Here is a 26,954-nt window from a genome sequence, read left to right as displayed (position 1 = left end):
AGCCCGGAATCCACCCTATCCGTTCCCTCCACATCAACAGGGAAAAACCTCTCAGCTCTTCGCCGAGGCCCTGTCCGGGGACCCCGCACCTCAGCGACGAACAACCCACCGCGCATGCGCCCCCCGCCACCTCCCCTCCCCTTCCCCGGGCCGGGCCGGGCCGCGCAGGCGCCGCGCAGGCGCACAGCCCATAAGAGGCCCCGCCTCTCTCTTTTCTTTTCCCATCGCCAAGATGGCGGAGTACGATCTGACCACCAAGATCGCGCACTTCTTGGACCGGCACTTGGTCTTCCCGTTGCTGGAGTTCCTCTCCGTCAAGGAGGTACGTGGCGGTGCCGGAGGTGGGGGAGCCGGCCCGGCGGCTGGGGGAGCGGGGAAGGGGCAGGCGATGCTGCCGGCGCCTCCCCGTGGGCCCGGCCCCGGCCCGTGAGGCGGCTGGGAGCTCCCCTTCCTGAGGGAGGAGCTCGGGGCTCCTGCGCCGCGTGGGGAGAGGGTGAGGCGCGTGGGCCTTCCCGTGAGGGAGGGAGAGCAGGGCCGTGGGGCGGGAGGAGGCCTGGGGCAGCCGCCTCTCCCGCAGCCCAGCTTGACGGAGCCGCTCGCTTGCGAGGCAAAGGGGAGCTCCTGTTTCCCCGTCCTTTCACGCTCCTCGGCGTAGTTCTCTCCGTTCGCCTTATTGGCGGGAGGGAAGAGTAGAAGCTCTCCCTCATTGCTGCGGTTCGTTTTCTGCCCGCTTTCCGGCAACGTTGAGACGGTCCTGGCTAGCGCCGTGCCGCCGCCGCTGTCACCCGTGTGGGCCCCTCAGCCGTGGAGCTGCAGGGCGGGGTGTGGGCTTCCATCAGTGTACGTAGCGTTGCTAAACAAGTTTTCGTTTTAAGCTGTTGTCATCAGGAATTTGTGGTTAAACCAAGTGTAAGTCCCTTCTAGTGCTGTCCTTTGTTGGTCTTTTTATATATATTTTTAATTGTATTACTGCAAAGAACCCAGTAATGCTGGAGGTACTTTAGAGTACACTCTCATCAATACATCTGAGGCACTCTACATAAGCCTTGAATTTAAAACAGATGTTGTTTTAGGCTTCAAAAATAACCAGTTAAGTTTATGCATGTTGAGACAACTTGACCTAACCAGTTTTCGTGTCTAGCGTATGGACTTTGCTTGATGTCTCTCATGTTGGGGGCATTTTTAGTATTTTGGCATTTGTAAATCAGCTCAAGTTAATTAAGCAGAGGTATTGTTGTAGTGTTCATGTTGAACAACATGATGTTCAGAGCTGAACTAAACTTTTGCGGGTTCTGTATCTGAGATATCCATAAATGTGGTGTGTTGACTTGTAATCCAGCCTTCATGCAAATGTATTTTTGAGGTAACTTCTAGCTTAGGCCCCCACCTACATCTTGAAGACCAAACAGCAGTTTACGACTCATGGCTAAATTATGGGGTAGGAACTTTAAAAAAAACAATTTGACAAGTTTAAAAGAACATTATCCAATTACACAAGCCAAACTAAATTTGCTCTTATGCTATAGACATATGGTCCTATAGATCAATGTATTTTAGATTAATCTGTGCTACAGTTAAATAATAAATTTGATCTTGAGTATGTTTTCTGAGAGCCACTTTAAATTATTTGATTGGTCTGCACTTTTCAGTATGTTGTTTTGTGGAAAGTAATCACTGCTTAGAAAAATCTGAGCAAGGCTATGTAATATCTTTAAATATATGTAGGTATATATATAAAAAATATTCAGAGCTTTTTCATGTTGCGTTTTTTCCCCCATAAATTGTAATAGAATTACTTTTCCTGTTAAAGAAATAGTAATCTAAAGTATTACTTGTCTTCTAACTAGACTTTGAAGTTCCTGCATTCCTAAACAGCAGGAAGTTACTGGTATCTTGCCAAGACTGGAAATGTAGAGAGGCTGTATAGTAAGCACGCTAAATGACAGAGCTGTGAGATTTGATGTTTAAAACTACTAATTGGGCAAAAATCCATAAATAAACTTTGTTATAAAGGTAACTACATATTATGAATTGGAAACTATTTAATAGTACTCAAATGTGTTAATAATTACTGTTTCAGATATACAATGAAAAAGAGCTACTCCAAGGAAAACTGGATCTCCTTAGTGATACCAACATGGTGGATTTTGCTATGGATGTGTACAAAAATCTTTATTCCGATGAAATTCCACATGGTAAGCTGCTCATTTAGAAGTGAAATCTGTTTTACAACCTTTCTATCTAAAATAAATAGCCACTGGTAATTTGCTTGTTGCACTCAAAAACTAGAATGCTGTTTAACTTTGGCCCTAAGGAAAGGATATACAGCACTGAAACAAATAGAATCTCCTAATTGTGGGAACTTTGGGTTTGTTGGTCTGTAGGGAATTTAGCCTTTGAATGATGTCTGAAGCATTTCAATGCTGATTTGGTTATTTTCAAGCATTTTAAAGTTGTGGCATAATAGAGTTGTACTTATTTTTTCATCTGTCAAATTAAACACTATTGCACAACGATTTGGGGTAAATAATTTTTTTCTTTAAAGCATCTAGTATATTAAAACTAGTTTTTCATTGTAAGTAATTCCTTTAATCCATCTGTCCATAGCTGGTTTATAAACTTTGAGGAGATACAGATGTTCCTGAAAATGTGTATTTTCCTCATTCTGTCAACATATAAATTGCTGTTTCTTTAGAAGAAAATAAATACTATTATCATAATGATTATGAAATTTAGTCTCTTAGTGTCTTCTCCATGATTTTGGAAACTTCTCTGTTTACTTCTTAAATTTCTGTTTTCTTGAGCGTTTTGGGAGGGAAATGAGAATATCTTGCTTTGTCTAATTTTCTATTCTTCATGGGTTTTTTGGTTTGGGGATTTTTTTCCTATTGTTTCTTTTTTTCTGGATTGTTTTTTTGTTTGTTGGTTTGGGGTTTTTTTTTTTCCTTTCTGACCCTAGTCTTTGAATATACACTTTCTTCCTATTTCTCCATCTTTTTTCATTTTGTGGAATTCCTCGTGTTTTTCTAAACTAATGGGACTACAGTCTGTCTCATTTGCAGCTTTGGAGGAAGACACTCGGGCGCTTTTGCATAGTCAGGTACAAGATCCAACTACTGTTCTGCCTCTGGGTCTTATTCTTTTCAGGCTCTTTAAACAGCAGAGTTGGCAGTTAACCTCTTTGGAAATACAGGAAGAGAACTGATAAACTTACGAACACTGGATTCAATGTTTTGAACAAATCTGATATGATAGCATTAGATCTTGTGTTTTATGCGTGTATATGCAATGATATATGGAACTGATAATAAATAATGAGAACCAGAGGTTCTCCCTTTTGTTATCTAAGAAATAGTTGTAATGATAGCTTCACTTTTAGGTTACTTATCAGTTCTACTGATAAAAAAAAATCAGACCATCTCAGGGCTGTAAAAATCTCAAAGCTGAATAGGTTTTCTTCTTTCTTTCCTTGTTCTAGCCTTTCTAAACTGTTGAAGAATATTACTGTATCAGTAGTCAATACATAGTAAAATACTAAAGTAGTAAATGGCACAAAGAACAGCAATACTAGCACACTTTCACAACATAGCTCATCTAATATTGTTAATATTCTGATTACAGCCACTTATGTAAGCAGGTTGCTAAGTATGTTACTTCATAAGGTCATAGCTGCAAGAAAGTTGAATTAATTTGGTCAGTGGGACAGCTCTGCCTTCATATAGTCCAAGAATTTCCACACTTAGACTGTTTTTCTTATTTTTCTTTTAAACATCTCCCTAAGATTTGACATCAGTTTGGCAGGATTTTTTTTTGTATATGATGACTTACTGTTGTTTGATCTGTGGCTTTTATTCCTCAGTATAAAATTCACTTAAGCAGAGGTGATATTTTTATGCGGAGTCAGTTGTTCAGGGTGCTTGCTTGTATAGCTTTCTATGAAAAGGTCTTAACTTCGAGATTTATGGTATGTGTCATCTTCATGCATCAACACTTACCAGAATGTTTGTACAGACAGGTTATTTTTATTTGTGGAATTGCTGGCTTCGTTAGAATTTTACACGGTTTGGTGGTTTTGTTGTTCTTGTTGTTAAGACCTCACAGTTTAAGTTCTTAAAGCTAAGTTAATTCACACTATCATATTTAGAAATGTCTCTGCACAATTTATGGTTGCTTTTGTCTTGTCTTCCATGAGATCAACTTAAAATTACACAGCCAGCAGATGTCACAGGAAAACACTTATGTATTTTTAGTAAGTCAACTAAGTGGTTTTTCTTTCATCTGTTTTCCCCTTTTATAATCCTGAGATTCATCTGAAGTTGGAGATAATTTCTCCTTATTGGAACAATTCCTAGCAGGCAAGTCATTCTTAGATTTAGGCTGGGTCACCATTATGGTGTTAGGCACTTTGGACCTCCTTCACAAATGTATATGGAGTCAGATCACAAAATGTCTAATGGTTTCACTGTGGCACTGAGTGCCCTGGTGTGTGGCTCACTTTGGCTTCCTGTGTACTTTTCTCTTGTGGGATTTAGTCTTGGCTTCTCTGATCCCAAGTGTTTCTGGCTCATAGCCAGTCTCAGAGTGCCACTGTTTTATCTTTAGGTTTTTTTAAGCACATAAGCTTTTTTTGAATTTTATTTCAGTGTTCATTTTATTCCAGTGGTAGCACTTGGTAAGGAAGTTTGGGTCTGTAAAATGATAACCCTAAAGCTGTTCTAGTTCCTAACTATTTTTCATAAAAGATTTAATGTTTCCATTGAATGTGCATAGTGTTCTGAATCATAATTTTGCATATTGAGCTGCTTTGAATTCTTCCTGTCAATTTTCAGTTAAGTGTTCTAAAAATATGCTTTCAGAACCTGGTCAGTTAGAGGAAAATTAATCTTATTGGCATCATAGCACTCCTTTACCTTTTTTCCAAGTTTATTTGGAATAAGTGAACTTGCTTAAAAGGTTGTTTCTGCCTTAGTGGAAGCCTGAAGATACCTTGTCTAATAACAGACTGCTCCACCTAAACCTGCTTTTTATTTTTTGGTTAGAACTCCACACAGGAGGAAAGGAACCAAATGTTAGAAGATTTTTATTAAACTAATGATTTGTTAGATATCTCTGGTTTTGTGACTTGACTGAGAGGACAAATGAGGTAGGAATTGGGAAGAAGTGTTTAAATGTGCTGTCAGCACCAGGTAATTACAGGTTGGTTTCTGTAAAAACTTAAGGTATTACATTAAAACCTTTTTTGTTTGTGTGTTTAGCTTTGCGTGAGAAGAGAACAACTGTTGTTGCACAGCTGAAGCAGCTTCAAGCTGAAACTGAACCTATTGTCAAGATGTTTGAGGATCCAGAGACTACAAGGCAAATGCAGTCCACTAGGTAATTTCTAATGTAATTTCTCAGGATGGTTTGCTGGTACCTCTTGGGTGTTGATAGGAATGCAAATGATAGTGTAGCAACTTCGAAGACAGACACTTTTATTTCCAGCCAATATTTAAGGAGCACTTGTGATCAGGTAATTGAAATTGCTGGACACAATTTACTCTTTTCGTTGCTTTTACCTGCTGTGCATAAGGCATCTCTGTTCTTAATGTTCATGAATCAACTTGAGACAAGTGACAGTCATCATTCAGTGCAGGCAAATCACAGCTGAGACTGGTTTTGGGAGGTTGGGTTGGGGGAGCTTTATTGTTTCGTTTTTTGAGAAGGGTGGTTTGGGGATTTTTTTGTGGGGAAATGTGGGCTGAAACAATTCAGATTCTGTTTTCCAGGAGACCCTCTGCCCTCTCTCCCTCTTCTACCTTCCACAGAGGATTATTGACTGCTGTCTCTCTTATTTGGAGAGGGCTGGTGGATAAGCATCTCTTCAGCCCATAGCACATTTTGTCAGGAGTCCTGTGCTCCTCCCCTTACCCTTCCCCTAAACTGGCCGACTTGTTGGTGTAAGATACTGCCCATAGTAGTTTTTTTTAAGATGTGTCAAACTTCTTCTCACTTTGTTCACTGAAGTAATTAAAGTAGAATGAGTTTGTTGACACATTACGTCTAAGGACTATGAGAGTTTTCTTGTGGTTAAGCCTGAATTGGGCCCTGTAGGAAATTGTTCAGCTGTAGTCACAGAGGAAGTAATAGTGCAACTTCACCAGAGGGGTGGGTAGGTATTTGTTTAGTGTAAGTTACTGCTTATTGTCTTTACACAGGAAGCATTATTATTACTGTTGTAAATGTCTAACCAACTCTGGAAAATAAATTAGATCCCTTGTTCAGCCTTACCTGCTCTAAGATTTCAAATAGAGCATACCTCAGCAGAGAGAGCACCTAAGGCTTGACTTGCATCTGAAGATGAAGCCTGTAGTTGGATTTATTATTGGCAAGCTTTATGCATCTACTCATGTGGAAGACTGTAACGTTGCTTCTGGAAATTTTGTACAAAAACACTGAATGCCCAAACCCTTTTTTCTAGTCTGCAGAAATATTGATGAGGTGTATTTCTGTTTATGAGCAACCCCCTGGAGAAAATGGGTCCCTGAAGGGGAAGGAACTTTCTTAGAACTTACTTTGTTTCAAATCCAGATTATCATCCTTTTTTCCTTTCCCCTCTTTGCCTAACTTGCTGATAAACTTGATCAACCCATTTGGCCTATGCTTCTTCCACTGTATACATTGTTTTCAGAATTTGTTAGTCTAATTTAGAACTTGGTCCATACAGAAGTAGTAAAGTGCAATGCATTGGGTCTCAATGTGCATGTGAAAGAAGATGTCAGTAGAAATCGTGAAATCTGTCAGCTTTCCAGCACTTCAGGAAAAGCTTCTATTTTCTGCTCTGATATCACATGAATGTACTTAAGCTTCTGCTGTAAAAAGCATTCTTAGGAGAAGTAAATTACCTTTGTATCTGATTTCAGTATGGATATTTATGGTAGATAATTATATTAAGAGAAGGAATTACATTTGCTCATGACTTGGGTGGTTTTGCAAAACCAGGAGCCACTTGACAGCTTTTGGAAGTATAGCTTTGAAAGTGAAAGGCTCAGTTGCCATTAGTTAACTGCCTTGGAGTTATTAACTGGGACTGTCTTTAAAGAAAAGACTTCTTGATACTCTCACAACTCTATTAAAATCTAATTGAACTTCTGGCGAAGATATCTATATATGGATCAGTTTTTATAAAAATATTTGGACTAGAAAAAAAATTACCCTGTTGCAATTCTAATTAGTAGCATTTCTCAGGAAATGTATTCTGTTACTTGACTTTTGATTCACAGAAGTTGGTCAGTAGGACTCATTCCAAATCAGAAACACCCTCTTTGGAAGCAAGAGCTATGATCAAAAAATGCATGGAATATAACCTAATGCTATAAAATATTAGCCTCACTACTCATATGCAGCAAGTTTTGTTTCAGAACTGGTACATCATTTTTGTTTTTAAAATGTCTGAAAACTTTGCAGCTCAGAAATACTGGTTTTGGTTATTGGCTCAACAGAAGATCTAATCCAGATTGTTGGGGTTATACAGTAATGGGGAGAATCAGGCTGAAAGGTGTCCACTTGTCTAGACCCGAGTAGTGTGCTTTAGATAGTAGAAAACAACTTTTGGTTCTTTGACTTTGGTGAATTTCTGCCTGTGATGTGGAATCAGTCTCAAATTTAAAGCTGCGTGTTATCAGGGCTTTTGATCCATGACAGGGCTGTTTGGAACATCAAAGTCTGGGAAAATCTAAAAGATGATGTGTAAAGGAAACTTTGCAAGTGGAAGCTCTTTCAAGAATAAGCCAAAACATTTCACTTCCTTTTTCTATGCAGCTGTTGGAGGACATTGACTTTAAAATTATAGAGGAATACTCAGTATTCCTCATCCTTGAAGTATGTTCCACTGGAAGAAACCTGTGAGATTGCTTCCACAAGTATTACTGGCAATTATCAATGAAATATTCTTGGCTACCTTGGCAATGTGCCATTTCCCTGTAGAATCTTACACCCTAAGTTCAAACTCACAGCTTTGCAGTCAGTTGATCTCAGAGTAAATGGGGAAATTTTTCCCTGCATGCATTTTTACTTTCTCTTTGTTCCAAGAGTAATTTATAGCTTGATGCTTTCCTCTTCAGTTAAATCTCGGGTACGTGTTCTATCAAATTTGATAGTTCCATTAATTGTCCGAGTCATCTTTACCACATGATTGATTGAAGTGTCAGTGTACAGAAGAGATGAAGTGGAGGGTAGTTACAGGTATAGAAGCATGCTGAGGAGGGTGGGGGTTGGAGAATAGAAAGTGTCATTAATTCTTTCTTCTGTGTTGTAGAAAGGTAGTCCATAGATCAAAGTTGCAAATTGAATATACTTTTCTTTCATTTATGAATGTGAATTTGACCATGTGTATGAATGCGACTGTGGTTTTTGTTGCCAGATGATTGGAGCAGAGGTTGAATGGAGTTCTTATTGCATAGAAAAGCTGGTGTGCTAAAATTTCACTGTAAGAGCTAATCAAGATCCATTGCAGAGTCTGGATAAAAAATTATTCACCAAGTTAACTGTTTAAAAATCAGTATCAAAAGTCCTGTGGCCATTAATATGGGACTTATTGGTGGTAAATAATTTTGTGCTTGCCTATTGGAGGCTTGGAACTTTCCTTTGATCTAGATTATACTGCTTGTCCTTTTATTATCCATGTTGAATTAAAAAAAAAAGCTTCAGAAATGTGATCACATGCGAATTAAAAGTTTAGAATTTGCAAAGTATGATTATTTTTTTCAGTTTTCCATTCTGCATGCATTTGCTGTGGTAGAAGTATTCTTGCTAACCACTGTGTCCCAATGCTAACAGTAGGATAAGTTTCCTTTCTAATTCTATTTCACTCTAGTCTTTGCCATTTTCTTTCCTGTCTCCTGTTAGATTCAAACTGCTTGGCTAGAGTAACTGCTGTGGAATCAGAATATGAGGGTGGGAGGAGCTCTAAGGCAGAATTTAACTTTCATACTGAAAGCTAAGGATGCCATCAAATTTAAAACAATCTCCTACCCTTTCTTAAATCAGGTTGTTGTTGCAGGTGACATTCTTTATTTAAAATTATAATAATTTTAACATTTTGAAACTTCATGGTACTTTAGGAGTATTTGGCTCACTATTTCTGCAGTTGCTTTTGCACAGCAAGTAGGAGTATCATTTTAAACTTGTACTCTAGCTGTGAAAACTAAAATACCTTAAAGATTGTGCTGCGTAGTAGGTTGCATGGTGACAATCAGTTTGTTTTGTGAAAACAGCAGTTTTTATCTTTTATTATAGGGATGGTCGGATGCTGTTTGACTACTTAGCTGAGAAGCATGGCGTAAGTGTTTTAATTCTTTTATCTGTTTGAATTCAGTTCTAAATATCTCCATCCAACCTCCCCCACAGCCAACAGCTCTAAGCAATTAGGGACTAACATTTTGGCCTGTCTCATGTCAAGGGAGCTAATAGGCGGAATTCCTAATGCTAATGTATTTTGTTTGAATGCCTTTGAACTTCTAATTTTTAAATAAACATAAATAAAGCTGGAACTTAATGTTAGCCGCATGCTTGTAACTAAGATGTGCTTTACTTTGTCATACAGAATTTCATCTTCTTCTAGCATTGGTATAATATTTAATTCAGTGGTGTGGATTAGAATAGTGTTCTGTTGTCTTTCCTGTGTACATTTCAAAGAATCTAAAGACTTCAAAGGTAGCTTTACTATTAAAATTGGCTTGTAATGGGTGTATTTCCTGGTGAAGAAAAGCTTTATTTTTATTCCTTTTCAGTTTAGGCAGGAGTACCTAGATACACTCTACAGGTATGCAAAATTCCAATATGAATGTGGTAATTACTCAGGAGCTGCAGAATATCTCTACTTCTTCAGGGTTCTGGTAAGTTTGGGGTGTTTGTTGGTTTTGGATTTTGTTTTGTGGTTTTTTTGGGTTTTTTAATGAAATAATTAGACCAAAAAGCTCTCTGTACTAATTCTTAAACTGTAATACTTCTGAGCTTTTTTGAGACGATTACTGTGCACCAAAGAATAGTTGAAAATAATTGTTGATAATCATCCCTGTTGTCCAGCAGTTCTGCTATTGTCAGGCTGAATTCAGAACTGCCCTATAAATTTGTAGGTCTCATGGTAACATTTAATTATGCAATACTTCTTTCCTCACTGTAGATGTATCCTGGAGAAAAAAAAAAACACAAAAAAGGCAAACCAACAAAATGAATACTTGTTTTTGTGCACAAATTTATCAACAATAGTGAAAAGCTTACAGGTGGACTGGATGTAAATTGTGGCAATGGTCAACTGCCAGCTGCTTATGTGAACTCCCATTTGTTTTCTCTTGAATTTTGTGGTAGAATTAAGAGTATAAGTCATCTGCCTAAGAAATGTAAACAGCTTAAATGAGAATTGTAGAACCAGATCCATAGTCTCTGAAGTAACTCTTTTCATGTTGTTGTAATTCATATCATTTGTTAATGGTGGGAGTGAATTTTGAGAATGAAGATTTAGTGTCTTGTAGGAATTTCAACACAGTAAATTTATTGTTGGTGGTCAGTGAATGTGCCATTTTACTAACAAATGGAAATTTAAGGTAATTGCTTGAAAATCCAGATACTGTAGCTAGAACAGCTGCAGTATCTAAAGGCAGTTATTGTGAATAGCTAACTGTAATTACGTGATTTGGAACCAGCACAGTGCGTGACCCTCCTCAACTAAAAGCATCTGCTAAATTGGCACCTTCATGGCCTGGAAGATAATGATTTCTAAACTATATGTATCTCAGATATGTGGGGTGATTGCTGAAAATATGTAGTGGTTCTTATGTTGAAGTTTTTTGTCTTGCTGCCTAATTTCTATCCCCATCTAAAAATATCCTAAGCTTTCTGAAATGCTGCTAAATAACAATAATTCCTGTAATTAATTCCTGTAATTGACTAATTAAAGGAGCAAAATTAGGAAGTACATCTTTAATCAGAATAGATTTTAAAGTAGGAATGAGGTGAAACCTTAGCGTAAATGTTGATGATAAAGCTGAGTTCTTCTGTATGACTTTCAGTGTTATAGGTACCTCCCATGTGCTGAGAGGGGAAATAAGTTACTTATGTAGGTTTGTGAGCAGCTGTCCTTAATTCTTTGTGCTTTAATTCTGGACTAAGAATTATGTTCTTTTATGTTAAATAACTGATTTCAAAAAGTGCTGGTTTTGTGCTGGTAAAAGCTTGGTATAGGACTTTCGTTACTAATTCTGATGGGAGAAGATTTGTTTAAAGTTTTGTGTGATGAAATGTAACCTATGAAAGAACTATTGTAACTGATCTGAGAACAGAATTTGACACTGTGAATGACCTAGTGTAATTCATTCCTATATAAAACTAACACAGCTTGACCTTAGGACTACCTTTCCAGGAAACAAAGTCACTACTGCAAAGTTGCAGTTTTACTGGACATCTCTGTAAGAAGTATGGGTTTTGGCATAGTATTAGCTATTTCAGCTTCTTAAAAAATTTTAAATTTTAGCGCTTTTTTTCTCTAAAATGCCCTTAGTTTTTTTAAAGTGGTTGCCTACTGCTGTGAATGCTTTAGGAACCTGCTTTGTGATAACCTTGTTCCAGCAGTTTAGAAGCATTATATGCTACGTTTAAAAAAAAAAAAATAAATAAAATTGGAACTGGTGTGTCATCTGGTGCTCAGCCATTTAATTTTTTTTCTATTTAACTTAAACTGCAGCAGCATGGAGTTTTGTCTTACTTTGACAGGATTTTCTAGTTTCAACTTCAGAAGCTTTATTATTGCGTTTTCTGCTGTACCTAAATTGCTTTTTCTAAAAAAGTACCTCATTTGGGAAGATAGACATGCAAATTTGATATTTTTGTAAAATAAAAATACTGCCAGAAAATATTTTTCTTATTTTTGAAAGTAAACACTAATTTAAAAAGCATACTAAGAGTGTGACTCTGTTGTTGAAAATAGGTTCCAGCAACAGACAGAAATGCTTTGAGTTCTCTGTGGGGAAAACTGGCATCTGAAATTCTGATGCAGAATTGGGATGCAGCCATGGAAGATCTCACAAGACTAAAGGAGACAATAGATAATAATGTAAGTAAAATTGTGGTCGTGTTAGTAAGGTGAGAGGTTAGAGCTGTTAGTATTCGAGTTTTGGAATGCATCACTTGCAGTCTTGTTCAGGAGTAGTTTACCACCGTTTCACTAGATACTTTCCTAATAATCGTGGGAGGGTTGAAGGGTGCTCATGAAAAAGGAAACTTTGCTATTTCTTCAAATTTCCTGTTTCTCTCGTCACATTTGAAAATATAGTTGAGAACTTTTAAAGTATTTCCAATAAACAAAAAACCAAACTAGTCTCAAGGATGAGTTGGAGGGCAAGGTACCATTGTGTGAAATTGTTTAGCGCTGAAATTTCAGATAGCTGTACTGTTCATTTTCTTACAACGCATGTAACTAAACTACACTCTTCTCACATGTAAATAACACTTTTGACAGAAAATGCAAGGGAGATTGTTTTTGGAAATAGTTTTCAGCCGGTTCTGCTTCCTCACAAGTTTCCTGAGTTCTGTTGAGCACCAGGAATGTGAAGTGGAAGAGTGAGGCTGCAGTACTAATTAAGACCAACTGAAGTGATTAAGGACTCTCAGTCTTCCTCTCTACTCATGGGGCTTCAGTGGCCATGTCTGAAATGTGAGAATTTTACTCTTCTGAACCAGAATGTTGAAAAGATGTTTGATATTTTGGTTTATTGGGTTCCCTCCCCCACCCTGAATTGTTCTTTATCCCTGTGGCAGATACAGAAGAAAGTTTGTTAACATCAGTTAATTTTTTTCATCTTGGTGAACCTATATGGTTATAATAAACTATTAAATTTGACTTACTCAATAGACTCCAAGATTTTTTTTTATAGGATAGAATCACAGTGGTTAGTTGTCATGCTCTTTGGAGTGATTACTACTTGCTATGTCAGTTCATTATGAATAATTCTGCTTTGCAAGCTGTTTGAAGTGTTGCTGAAATTCAGAGCAATACAGATACTTAGAGCTGAGTCGTTATTTGTGCATTATCAGCTGGCTTAAATGAAAAGGCAAAAGGCTTTGAGGCTTTAGAGAGGAACACAAACTGAAATGCTGGAGAAGCCAACTAGTTCCTCAGATCACGTCTGAAGAGGGAATACAGGAAACAAAATTCAGGATTAAAAAGGGAAGTAATAACTTATGTTGGCATGGTGGTCTTTGGAGAATTAAAGCTGTGCTCTTGCCATAATAGAATACAAATTTTGGCAGTTTAGAATATAATATTAGAAAACTTATCTTGGTTATAACTTTCAGCAGATTTATCGTTAACAGATGACAGGTTAAAAAGCTGGAGGTCTAACTCAGCCTGAGAGTCATAACAGCTAAAAGGAGACAGTGGAAAATCGCAGATTTTTGAATACTTACAGGTTTCCATGCATTAGTATTCATGCAAACTTCTGGTGTTGTATTTGACTGAAACCAATGTTATGTTTTCTTTTAGTCTGTCAGCTCTCCGCTGCAGTCTCTTCAGCAAAGAACATGGCTCATCCACTGGTCTTTGTTTGTGTTTTTTAATCATCCTAAAGGGAGAGACAACATCATTGACCTTTTTCTCTACCAACCACAGTAAGTTGTGTTGTGTTATGTTGGGGTCTTTAAATCAAAATGAAGGCAGATGATGAATATGCAAACTTTCCAGACATTTTTCAGGCCAGAGCCTGAGGCTGTTTCATAGTTCTAATAATATTAACACTGATTTTTTTTTCCAAACCTTTTTTTTGTGGTGCCTGGTCTGCTTTTCTTCATGGTTATACTTTCCTTTCAAGGAGAAGGGGTGGTGAAGTAGGAAGAACTGGCTCTGTTTTTCTGATGATTGGCAGGGATGGAATTTAGATGACCAACCCCTGCCACATCCTTTAGGGCTGGAGGGGAAGGTATTGTCCTATTTTGATTTCAAAAAACCTATTTAAGAAAGATTGTCCTCAAGAACCAGAGAATAAAAATGAAAATTGAAATACTATAGCCATTTGTGAGAGGACTGACTTTTTATATGTAGATCTAGGGGCCTAGAACAGCTTAACGGTGAGAAATTAGTTACAAGTTTTGCTCTCTTAGTACCCGGTTGGAGTTAATGTCTTAGAATAGGAGAATAGTACTAAAGAAAAGCAGTTGAACTTTTTGCATGATGTTTCCAGTAGACTGGCATTTTGTAGTGGGGTTTTTTGCCTCCTTTTTGTTTTGGAGTGTATGTGTGGGTTTGGTTTTTAATTTTAATTTATCCTTCTCACTGGTAAATATGGGCTTATTTATTGGAGAGTTGAACCAGAAAGTTGCAGGCTTAGGTGACAACATGAAAAAGGACTTCCTGTGGTTGTATGTGCCTGTGCAAACCCCTTTTGTGAAATTAGTGTAGCTGACAGCTTAGGCTAGTGTTGACCTGAACTTAGCATATGGGCTGTTTTGTGCAGTGCTAGCTCCATTATTTTTTTTCTCATCCTAGTGCACTGCTGCCTTTTCTTCCCCTTGCTTACTGCCCCTCCTCTCCCCATCTGAAAAAGATAATCACAAGGTTAACAAAAATAAAACATCCTTCTATATTTGAATAAATGGTTAGTCATAAGCCCTGGTATTGTGTTGCATAAAAGGTGCATAAGGTATTTTCTATGAATACTGTTTTGATGCAAAATTCAGCTTTATATGTATTTTTTCTTTCTAGGTATCTCAATGCAATTCAGACAATGTGCCCGCATATCCTCAGATATCTGACTACTGCAGTCATAACAAATAAGGATGTTCGAAAACGTAGGCAAGTGCTAAAAGATCTAGTCAAGGTTATTCAGCAGGTAAGACTGAAATAGCTGGATTTTCTATCCTTTATTACTTCGTAATAACTTTCTTCTAACAATATGACTCGTTTAGGACTTCTAGTTACGTATTTTGGTGCTCACTTTCTCTCATGGAACTAATGTTTCCACTGAGAAGTAAAATGCATGTCAGTGGGAGGACAGAATAATTTTTTCCTCCTTTCATGTCAACAAGCAATACACTTAATTTTGCTTTCTGTATGTTTAAATGCAGAAAACTCAGCGAGATGTAGGGGTGGCTGAAAAAAGAAAAATCAGATCAAAAGCCATTTCACACAAGGAACTGTGGGATCTTGTTTGCATTTCAAAACCACTGTGCGTTTTCTTGAAAATGCTTCTGTTGTCCACATCTATATCCTCATATAACTGTGACAGGAGCAATAAAAGAATTGTGCTTGATAGCAATCAAGGGAGTTAAGGCAAAAAATTTGTCTGAAAAAAAACATGCAGCTCATAAAAGCATTTTAAGCATGATTGTATAATGATAACATCCTGTGAATAATAAACTATGGTGTGTATATATATATGTGACAGTGCAGGTATTACAGGTTGGCAATCAATTATATCCACTTCAGGCATTGATGTAACTGCATTTACTGTGTTTTGTATAAGTAAAGATCAAATTTTAAGCATATCTAATATGTTTTTAGACGCTAATGTTTACAAAAGTAGCATAAGAAGCTATCAACCAGCTGAAGCATTAAGACTCATGGTTCATCTTAAGCTAAAACCTGATTTTAGCATTGAACTTCAAGTGTAGCATGACCTTGTATTTGAAGTCAAGCAACTTTTTTGCTTTTGTTTTACCTTGTACAATTGGTATGAATAAAAAAGGATCACTAGGGTGTTCCTTTTGAAAATACCAAAGGCTTTGTATTTTGGTATTTTGAGGCTTTAGTTTTGAAACACCTGGTAAGAGATTTATTTCTTAGTACTCTATTCTGTATGATTTGTTATATTAAGTCATGAAGTGGTAGAGGTTCTGCAGTTTTGAAAGCGGTTCAGACAGGATAACTAGTGACTTGTCTCCATAGGAAAAGCAAAGCATGGAATGAAGTGATTTGTCAAATGTAATATGGTAGGCTAATTGCTCTACTTGTAATTAGAGATTGCTAATACTTGCAATATTTTTTGAACTGATAGGCAAGTGGTTTGTTGTTCATCTCTTCAATTTAAAAGGTGATCGATCAAAGACTGTTTTACATAGTGGGTTTTAGTTACATGGTTAAGAAGTATAATTTTGGTGTTTAAAAAAAAAACAACACAAAAACCACCTTTACATGTAAAAATTTGAAACCGAAATCATGAGATGGTAAATGCAGTTCTTTAGGGGAAGAAAAATAACTTTGATCCAGGAAAAAGCCAACAATGTCTCTTAGTAATTCCCTTAATCTGCTGATCTTTTTGTATGCTAAAGCAGATATTGTCAATATTGAATTAAGCTGTCTTAAAATGTGTTTAGAGACATCAGGGGATGTTTAATTATGTTTTAATTTACAAAGATGTATATATAGATCTAGTGATGTTCCTGCCTTGTAATTAAAGGTAATTCCTGTAATGCCAAAATAAATTCAAGCAATGTGTGTATATATATATTAGCATTTATTTGTGTTAGCTATGTTGTCAGTGTAAATTGAAAGATTGTTCAGTTTGAAGTATGAAGGATTTGGTGTTGGACTAGTCTTTGAAATCAGAATTTAGAATGAATATCTACTCTACCATATTTTAAGAAATTTGGAGGTTTGATACAGAACCAGCTCTAGTCTCTGACACTTTCCTAACCCAGAGATTGCAGTGCTAAATGCTGAAGGCGAAACTGCACTAACGGTTGTAACTGTACAATTGGGGGAGAAAAGAGTGCATTTATTCAGCTTTTATAAGAGGGATTGGGAAGTTTAACTTACTGTTTTATTTAAGATGAGGTATGGACTTGTTTCCAGTATTAAATTTTGTTTGAAGAATAAGGAATACTTGCGTCATCTTGTGACCTTGATTTCTAATAATGTTCCTAATTTTTTTGACAGGAGTCCTACACATACAGGGACCCTATCACAGAGTTTGTGGAATGCTTGTATGTTAATTTTGATTTTGATGGTGCACAGAAGAAGCTGAGGGAGTGTGAAACAGTAAGCTTTATAACATTTATAAGACTTCTCTTCCTTTAAAGATCTGTAAAACTCTAAATGGCAGCTAGTCTGTGTGAAGGGGTGTTTGATTCCATTGCCATTATTTTCTGATGAGCTTTAATTCACAGGTGTGGAGGGTGTTTTTTTTTGTGTTGGGTTTTTTTGACAACTCATTTTGTAATATGTCCTCAACAGTAAGTCTTGTTTAAATAACTTTAAAATTATATTTAAGCAGTTCTAGAACAAGAAGTGAATAGGTAATCATCCATTTGGCTGAGCTTCAGCTTTTCCATTAGTGCTTGAAAAGTGCTTGAAGAAAAGCTTGGGTTTGCCTCCTGTTGTGAAAGATACTCTGTCCTGAAATTGTAATGGTGAAAAGTAATGTGAGATAACATTAGGATAGTGAAATACATATTCTTGGAAGTTCATCTACTATGAACAGTTAAAGATACATGGCATTTGGGTTGGCTAGTGTAAAAGTTAGTATTTCTAATAGCTGAACATTATAGCCTCTGGTTTGGCTTCCATTAGTATTAGTCACCAAATTTGGTAAATCAGAAGGTTTATAATCATTTTTAGTACATAGGGCTGGTGGTCCTGTGGACTGAACTGTATAGTCACACTTGCACTGATAAGGAAGCGGTTTTGAATGGTAAGGAGAATGCTGATGAAATTGCAAAGTGAGAGAAAAATCCTCCAATATGTGGGGGGAGTTAAATTCTACGTGTTGGAGGGATCTCCAGTAAAATTTTGCCAGCAGTAGACCTTGTTCTCTTCTTGAGCGAGACCTCAGTGATTGTGTTAGCATGTGATTTTAATTGAGCAAGCTGCAGAACACTGAAAACTTACTCCTCAGGCTATAGCTTTTTCTCCACACCTTTGAACACATCAAGAACTGCTTTTAGAAGGACTGTTCACTGATCTTGCTTATTGACAGTGTCTACCAGTAACTACTGCTTCCATGTATGTTCTCAGTGTTCCCTTTTTTCTTAACACTTACAGGTGCTTGTGAATGACTTCTTCTTAGTGGCATGCCTCGAGGACTTCATTGAGAATGCCCGTCTCTTTATATTTGAGACTTTTTGTCGCATCCATCAATGTATCAGCATTGGGTAAGATAACTTCTTAATACAGCAGTTCAGAATAATTAGTACATTATTCAGTTATTGGATGAAATGAAAAACATTAACTAAAATTTAACTGAAAGTTGTTGTCTTAGTTTTATAGCTCTAATGTGATATACTTAAATTACAACTATCATATTTAAAGGTGAATTTTTTTGGTTACTTTTAAAACATCGTCTCTCTACCACTCCCAGCCCCAAAACAAATAGTGCTTTCAAGCTAAAACTTTCTCATGATGTCAAGTTAAAGCTCTACTGCATTTAATGGGGAATTTCATACCCAGTGTCACCTAAGTCCATGTGTCTTTGTTTGGAGCTCAATTCCACACCTATTGATATAGAGTGGTGATATTAAGAAAATACAAACTGCAAATACAGCAGTTGCTTAAATTTATTTATATTTGGTAGATACAGATACCCATAGGTCTTCATATAGGTCTATAGGTATGTTCTTTGAAAATTTGGAATTGTATTGCCTTTTTCATTAATTTAATAGAAAACAATATATCTCTGTCCCTGTGGCACAAAGTGAGTGATCTGGCTGTAAGAAAATGTTTTTATTAGCAAGGATATCTGTTTACTCAAATTAATTTTCTAAAAGCAGACACTTCAAATGGATCAGCTCCAATGCCTCTATTGTAGAAACTAAGCAGGAAGATGTTATGCATGCTTGAGGTCCCTTTCCACTTGGCCTTTGCCCCCGTTCCCCATATTTCCACATCCCTTAAATTAAAAAGGAAAAAAGTGAAGTGAAAAACTCTGAATGCTATAAAAATCTCAATGGTAGAGAACAGTGCAGAGATCCTTGAGACAGCAGAAACCAAAGCTGTTAAATCGATCAAGTTCAATGGAGTCTTGTTACCAGCTTGCATCCACAGTAAATGTGTGTCTGGTCCTCCGAGGAAGTGATTTAACGGTGCTTGATTTCAAAAGAAAGGGACTTGAGAGAAAATTGTCTTGAAGTTTTACAAGCTTATTGAAAGGATATTTACAAGCTTATATTCATGGATAGATACAGTTGCAGAAAGGTCAAAGTTTATTACTTCTAGTCTCTCTTTGGTGTGTGACACAGTCTTCAGTGTACTTGAAAAATTACTTATATTTATTCTCTGTATAAGCTTAAAACACTCAATGAGTTCAATGTAAATGGCAAACTGAATTGGAGCACTTTCATCAGCTGTGATGTATTGTATCTTAAGCATAGTTACAGTAGTAAACTGAACTAGATGCTTTGAATGAAACTTCCATGCTTACGTTCATTTTTATAAGAAGGTTAATACTTTATCTAAAAATTACTTTAGGAGAGTACTGCCCATTTAGTGATAAAGGGGTTCTGAATAAGTATTTGGAAGAAAAAGTGCAAATAAAGTTCTTATGAATGAGTTTTTTGTGAATATAAAACCCCACAGGGTCTTGCTGTTTCGTGTAAATGATTTTTAGTACTAAAATTTTCATTGAAACTAGGTATTTTAACTTTTTTAACTAAAGATTAGATGTTTAAGAAGTCCACTTCTCTGATCTGGCTCTAATTATTGATCAGAGTCGGGAGGATGTATCTTAAATATGCTTCAAGTCTCTGTCAAAAGATACTGATAAACTGGATAATATTTGAGTGATTCATTACAGTAAAACCAGCAAGCTTTATTTAACAAATCAAGGTCTACAGTAGGTGGTTGTCACTTAATTAGTGTTTTATTATATTTTTGCAGTTAATATATTTGGTGCCATATGTGGTATTTCATCTTCAAGTATGATAGAAAATATTGTAGTTGGCTCTCCTTGTTGTGTGCAAGTGATTCATAAATGTAGGTAGCAGTGTCTTTATAAGTGTTACGGTGTGTCTGAGGTAAGTAATAAACTTTGAGTAGAGATATGTTTCAGATTGACATGGATATTCCTACCATGTATCACTTCAGGTAATTGCGCATGGAATCAATCATGAGTAATGAGATTCTTTTCAGTAGGTCATTGTGTTTTATATGATGGACATAAGCCTTAAATTTCTGCAGAAGCAGTAACAATCATTAGATCTGGGCTTATTAAGTGGGGTGCATAAGTATTTTAGTGCATTTCAGACTTGTTTTTGAAGAAATACACCAGTCAAAATGCTTTTAATTAAATGTTTGAGGCATAGTTCTTGCATTTCTTCGTCCACAAGTGATTTCCCCTGCTATTCCTGGATTTGAAAACTAGTTGGTTGTACCACAGTGCTTGATAAATACTGTTTAACTACTCGGAACAAATTTGAAAATAATTAGTGGGAAATCTGCTATTCCTTATGTTAAATAGAAAATAGATGGCTCGTTTAAATTTATTTTTTTAACTACTTACATCTGCTGGGGAGCTGATGTTTCCACAGGACGTAGTTGCTTTATCAGTTGTAATTTAAAATTTATACATCACAAATCATCCTGCAGTTTGTTTGCTGTTTGAATTATGTTGTTTAATAGGGAGTAATAGATGAAACTCAGAATGTGTTTTGAGTAGTTTGATATGCCTGTATTTAATTGAAGAGGTGAATATGCTCCATTTCTCTTTGCTATATATTTTTCTTCCCTGTGCAGTACAAGCTTGTTTATATATAGAGATGTGTGGAATTCAGTAAACGTACCTTTTAACCAAAGGAAAACTTAAACTAACACTTGCCCTAGCATGACCCAAATAAGTCAATTTTGTTATAAAACAGAGGGATGGAAGTAATCTAAGGAACTATTTTTGAAACTACTGTTGAGGAACTACCCTTTGAAATCATGTATAACTTAGTGGTAGACAGTATTCCTTAAATGTTAATAAAATTTTTGTTATAATTCACTGATTTTTTTTAATGGATTATAGTGGAAGTCTTTATAAAAAATGGTAATCTAAAATACAGCTTTTCTTGCTTCCATTACTTAGTATTAATGGTATTACTATGTATTTGTAAATCAGTGTGTCACTATTACTTGAGCTGTTAAATGTGTGGGGGCTAAGCTGTAGTTTGCATCTCTTGAAAGTATTAGATAGCTATTTTAGCAGTGCAATGGGAGAGTAGCGTTGGTTGTTATGCAAGTTGTAATCGGGATAGATCTTCAGTGCGTTTGCTTTGGAAGAAGGGTTTTTTGGTTGTATGTGTTGCTTTATAGGGCAAGTACCTCCTGGATGTGTAACACGGAGGCACTTCAGGTGGTGCTGGCTGCTTCAGCGTAGCCTGCAAGGAGACTCTAAAATGGAATCCAGTTGCCCCAAGTGCTGAAGTAAAGTCATCTTTTGTGTCAAAAGTGTGATAAAGTTTTATGGTTTTTAATACAGATATCTTTATTTCACTAAAAGATAGATTTTACTTGATAACTTTGCTTATTCTATAATAAAATCTTAAATCCATGTAAATTTAAATCTTAAATCCATGTAAAAAAAATCAAAGCTAATAGTTTAGATTAAATAGGTTTTTATATCCCTTTTTACCCTCTCATTTTCATTCTACAATTTGCAAATTTTTTCAAATGTGTATGCAGGAAAAGATACCTGTACAGAGGTGTGGTGTTTCTGTCATGTAGCTACATCTGTGCTCTGTTTGATATAACGTTTCTATTTTAAAAAGGCCACCTCTGAAGAAGCTGAGCTAGTATGATTTAGACATAATAGGAAAAAGTAGAATTGTCTGCTAGATGATGTAAAGCACTTTGTAGTTTCTGGCTTGGAATGACTCTCTAGAAGTCTGTGCCCTCTTTCCCTCCAAGTCCACAGGGACTTTGGGTTAAGCAGAAAGGTGCTATAGGTTGGAAGCGACCTCTGGAAGTCCATCTGGTTCAATCCCGGGCACCCAGTTACAACTCTGAGCAGGACCCACTCCAGTGTTCCGTTATGCTACTTAAGGCCCTGTCTAGTTGATTCTTGACTGTCTCCAAGGATAGAGGTTCTGTGCTTCGATCCCAAAGGTAGGTTGCTTAGTCCCCAGTGTAGTGGCAGTAGCCGTTCTTGTGGTCATCTGGAGGAGGAGTTAATTGAATCCTATTGATGCTTCCAAAAGAAACGTGAGAAGTCCCCAAACAGACCTATAACCCACCCCATGTTTTTTCAGTTTGAAGTTTCTTTAGTTTCAAGTCCGGTGCTTAACATCACTGATGCAAAGGTTATTAAAGCAATTTGTAGATTCTTCCTATTGAAATATCTGTCTTATTCTGCCTAGGTGACTCATAACCACAAAAATTCACATACCTCATATCTTCTGGTCTCTTATCTGTCCTAACTCTCTACAACTGCTAATTCAACCACAGATAACAGTTCTAGTGGAACAGTAGCAACTGTGGTTGGAATTTACTTCCCCTTGCTTTACCAAACTCCATATACTTTGCCCATTTGTTGTGTCATTTGGCTGCAGTGAGTTCAGTGTAAGTCCAGTATTTTAAGTTATTTTGGGTTTTTTCTGTTAGTGTCACTTCATGTTTGTGACAAAAAGTGGAATTTACTTTATAGTTGGGAGAAGGGTGATAGACAAGAACATACAGGAGAGAAGACTGTATAGATAGTCTAGCTAGATAGACAAGGGAATAACTGATATAAAGTATCTGCTTGGCACTAATAATCGTCGAGAGGGAATTCACTCTTTCAGGTGGAGAAAACTATGTTTAAGCAAGATTCTGTAAAATGGTAGGAAATTGACCTCTTTTGCTACTCCACATAGCCAGCTGGTTTTTTTGGTCATGTCTGTAGCCCTTACCTCATGTTTGTTACCTTCGTCTGAAAGCTGATGGAAGAATGAGCGTTTCAAATGTCCTGTGTGAGCCAACTGCCAGCAGGAAGCTAAAGGAGCTGGCTGGAAAGCCATGGAAATGTCATCAGAAGGAATTACTCCTGGCCAGGAGTGCTTGTTTCGCTAAGAATTTTCCTTTCTCTGTCCTCCCCCACCATCCCTTCTTGAAATTGCAAGAAGTTTGAACATGGTGTATCTGTTACATCTTCTACACCAAAACTTTATCTCATGACTCTTGTTCCAGGAACTTCAGGGGGAAGTTTACTGCTATATGAGCTACTGAGGGACACTTCCCTGGACTAATTAATCTAAACTCTTGTGACTGCTAGCTGGATTTAAATAAGAATAGAAGCATGCAGTTGTTACCTTTTATAATGATGGCTGTTGGTTTATGTTGTGGTGAGATTTCAGAAAATTGTGAATTAAGTAGAATGTTTATGTAGGCAAGGTTTAATAGGAATATATAAAAATTGTGCAGGTCAAGATTTAAGTGCACGATGTAGCTCAGAATGATTAAGTATATATGTTCAGGCTGCAAATTCCTTACAATGTCCTAGTGTAAAGCAGTGGGGGTGGGAGATGTGCAGGAGTGCGTGTATGTATGCTTTAAACTCCAGTCAAACAGAAGTATACTTCCCAGATACATGGTATTTATTGAAGACAAGTGTCTAGATTTTGTGTTGTTTTAGCTTGTTTTCTGCAGTCCCTAATCAAGTTTACCAATACCAGAGGGATTCTATTTCACTTTTTGATTGTCTCTTTCAGTATGTTGGCAGATAAATTAAATATGACTCCTGAAGAAGCAGAAAGATGGATCGTCAATCTAATTCGAAATGCACGTTTAGATGCCAAACTGGATTCAAAGCTGGTAAGACTGTGTAGATGGATCCAAGTGAATTTGTTGTGTTTTTCATTAAGTTTCTTTTACCTAATTTGGGTACAGCAAATTCTAATTTCTGTTGGTTGTTTTTTCTTGGCCTATAAAGCATAGTGGTCTTCACTTATTCTTTTTTCATCCTTGTGTAAGATCTGTAAAAGCTCTGGAAGCAAAGCATCAAATTAAAGGTGGATGCATTCTGAGTGACTGTTAAATTTGCTGTATCTTTCCTGTGTTTTAGGGCCATGTGGTCATGGGCAACAATGCAGTCTCACCTTATCAACAAGTGATTGAAAAGACCAAAAGCCTGTCTTTCCGTAGTCAAATGTTGGCTATGAACATTGAGAAGAAATTGAATCAGAGTGGTAGATCTGAGGTGGGTATATGTTACATTTTTCTGAATTCCTGCTATCTTTTTTTTTGTGAGATATATTTAAGTATAATTCTTGTTCCTTAATTCATCTGATGTACCTATTTCTAGTTCTCACACTAGGAATTAAATTGGAAAAGGTTTATCTTCTTATGCTAAGCATTAGACTTATTTTTGTCTTCTTGCATTTCCTCATTACTAGTGTTCCTTTTTTGTTGTTGTTGTTTTATAACTACATGTGTTTCTGTCATCGTTTGATTCTGTGCTTCCTTCAAATGGTCTCCTTCACCACCTGAAAAGGGTTGGTTTTGAAGGGTGACATGTATTAAAGTAAATAAAGTAAATGAAATAAATTTAAAACTCACTTTTTCAAGTAGGTTGTACTTCAAAATTATCTGCAGGTGTACATACAGTATTAAAAGGAGAGTGAATGGTGCTTAAGACTGAAACATGAAGGAGGAGTTGTGCAAAACCCTAATTGTTCAACCCATTTCATGTAGTACTGGAGAATATAATTAGGTCAGCCAGAGGTTTAAGTAGAACCAGGGAAAACAGGGAAGTCAGCAAGATCATCTGGTTTTTGCTTCTGTCCTCCTTAAAACATGGGAGCTTTCTGAGAGAGAACAGTGTAAGGTGAATGACTAGAGTTCCAGCCATACATACTTAAAACGGGAAAACAACTGAACGGCACATTAAAAAAACTTAAAGATTAAAAGTTTTATTAGACTTCCTCACTGCTTGTCTGAAATATTGATAGAAGTTAGACAAGCAGTGGAGCATTAATTTATTTCATTAAAGGGAGGTCCTGTGAAACTTAAATAAAAATAATTTGGCAGCTATATTTTTATAGAAAATAGTATTATTTCTTTTGGAATCTTCTAGAACTTTTCCTTTTTAAAAACTACAAGTTTAGGAGACTCAGGCTATACAACTTAATTATAGTGTGTATTTCTGCTATATCAATGTTTGCTTCAAACTCACAGGGTATCCTTCATTAATTAACATATTATCCTTCATACCTATTTCATAGCCATGTATTAGTATTATAATTCTTTTAATAATTTCTCATAAGTTTCAGTAATCAATAGGTAATATAGTAATTTCTTTTTTTCTAATCCTGATTTGTTTCTTTTTAGGCACCGAACTGGGCTACTCAAGACTCTGGCTTCTATTGAAATACTTCCGCGGGGGGGGGGAAACAGTTTTCATTTGACTAAAAAGCACATAAATATGTAACTTTCTTGAGAAGAGGTAACTATGTGTTCCATCTAACAGCATTTGAATAAAATTGGCTAATTTTAACAGTCTGTCCATCTCTATAACTTAAATAGTTAGATACTTATGTTTTACAGGGGGCTTTTTGAGCATAATGGTGTTCTGAAGCATTTCGGATCACAGTTTGCAGAATTTAAAATGTCAATTCTGTTAGATTTGTTTGTACCAAAGGATGCTACTGCTCTCAGAGCTGTGTGAGTTTGGAAGCGGGGAATTGCAGTTATTTATTATCCATTGCAAATGTCACACAAAAAGCTAAACGTGGATGGTACAAACAAATGGTTCCACACCGAACATTTGGCCAAACCAAAAACTTCTTCTGCACTTCCATGTTTTTGTTTCTGTTGCAGAAGCAGCTTGGTAGAGAGAAGGCGTGTGTAGCCTACACCTCTTATGAAACCTTACATAATCTACATGCAGAATAATTTGGGTAGACGTGTGTGTTAATGTTTCAGAATTTTTCCTGTTCTAAATCTCATTTTTAATCTTACCGTCTTGGAAACTTCAGAGTAAGAGCTTTTAGTTTCAGGGGTGGGGAATGTCTTTCAAAAGGTCTAGCTAATGAGCTGGTGGGTATGGTTGAAAGCTTTTATTTTGAAATCTGAAGTTCTTAATATTCACAATGCAAATGTGAAGCAACAAAACCCTGTATTGTTCAACTATTGTAATTTGAAGGGTTTTATTTTTTTTAGAGTTTTCTTCAGCCAGTGATTCACACTTTACTGTTTTCTTAGCACCTTTGCACTGCAGAATGTATGATAGCACCTCTAAGCCAGAAAATCTAAGATCCTTTTTAGGCTTCTGTGAATATAATGACTGATCAGTGAGGTGAATGTGAATATTGGAAAGGAAGAGATGCTGTCTATGCATACAGTTTTTTTTGCATTTAAGGTTGAGGCAAAAATTTAATGACTCATCTTCACCTTATTCCAACCATATACCTCTTTCCCTCTTTGCTCTGAATGTTCTGGAACTCATCTACGTGTGGAAAGTTGTTTTAACTTGTCAACCCTTGTGCTTACTGTCAGCAATTCCATGTTGGCTGGGAAACAGTTGTGGGAACTGATTTGTCCATGAAGATAGTAGGTGTCTTTCTTTAGAAGTGATTTTCCTGTACCAAACCGGGGGGGAGCAGTCTATGCTGCAGGGCAGGGTGGCAGTTCAGGGGAACTGTGGCAGGTTGGAGGAGTTGTCTGATGGGAATGTCTTGGAGAAGCATCTTGGCAAAGCCAAGCATGGAGCCCTGCATCTGGGATGGAGTAACCTCATGTAGGAGTACAGGCAGGGGTCATGGACTAAATGGAAAGCAACTTTCCAGAAAAGGACTTGAGGAGATATGGTGGACAGCAAGGTGAACCTAAGCCAGCAGGTGCCCTTATGGAAAGAGACATTCCCGTAACAGAACCAGTGTCCTGTCTGGGCTTTATTAGCAAAGAGCAGAATCAGCAGGTTTATGGAAATGATTATTCCCCTTGTGAAAACGTTGCTGGAGTAGTGTGACCAACTGTGGGCTTCCTAATACAAGGCAGATACTGGGTCCTCTGGCGCAAGTCTAGTGGAGGGATACCAAAATGGCAA

General features: G+C 36.9%; 1 protein-coding gene across 1 annotated transcript; it reads left to right on the top strand.

Moving 5' to 3' along the window:
* Positions 1–210: 210 nt before the first annotated feature.
* EIF3E (eukaryotic translation initiation factor 3 subunit E) lies at positions 211–25,421 on the top strand. The gene is made up of 13 exons (XM_074144926.1): positions 211–322; positions 2,081–2,195; positions 5,256–5,373; positions 9,274–9,316; positions 9,768–9,872; positions 11,960–12,085; positions 13,514–13,638; positions 14,729–14,855; positions 16,901–17,002; positions 18,005–18,114; positions 23,620–23,722; positions 23,973–24,107; positions 25,238–25,421. Exons 1-13 carry the CDS (start codon positions 233–235, stop codon positions 25,274–25,276), a joined length of 1,338 nt encoding a protein of 445 aa, XP_074001027.1. The 5' UTR covers positions 211–232; the 3' UTR covers positions 25,277–25,421.
* The last annotated feature ends 1,533 nt before the right edge of the window (positions 25,422–26,954 follow it).

This window comes from Numenius arquata, chromosome 3 (genome assembly GCF_964106895.1).
Source record: "Numenius arquata chromosome 3, bNumArq3.hap1.1, whole genome shotgun sequence".
In the NCBI taxonomy this organism is placed as follows: Eukaryota; Metazoa; Chordata; class Aves; order Charadriiformes; family Scolopacidae; genus Numenius; species Numenius arquata.
Note: the sequence above shows the minus strand (reverse complement) of the source record. Positions and strands in the feature narration are given on the sequence as shown.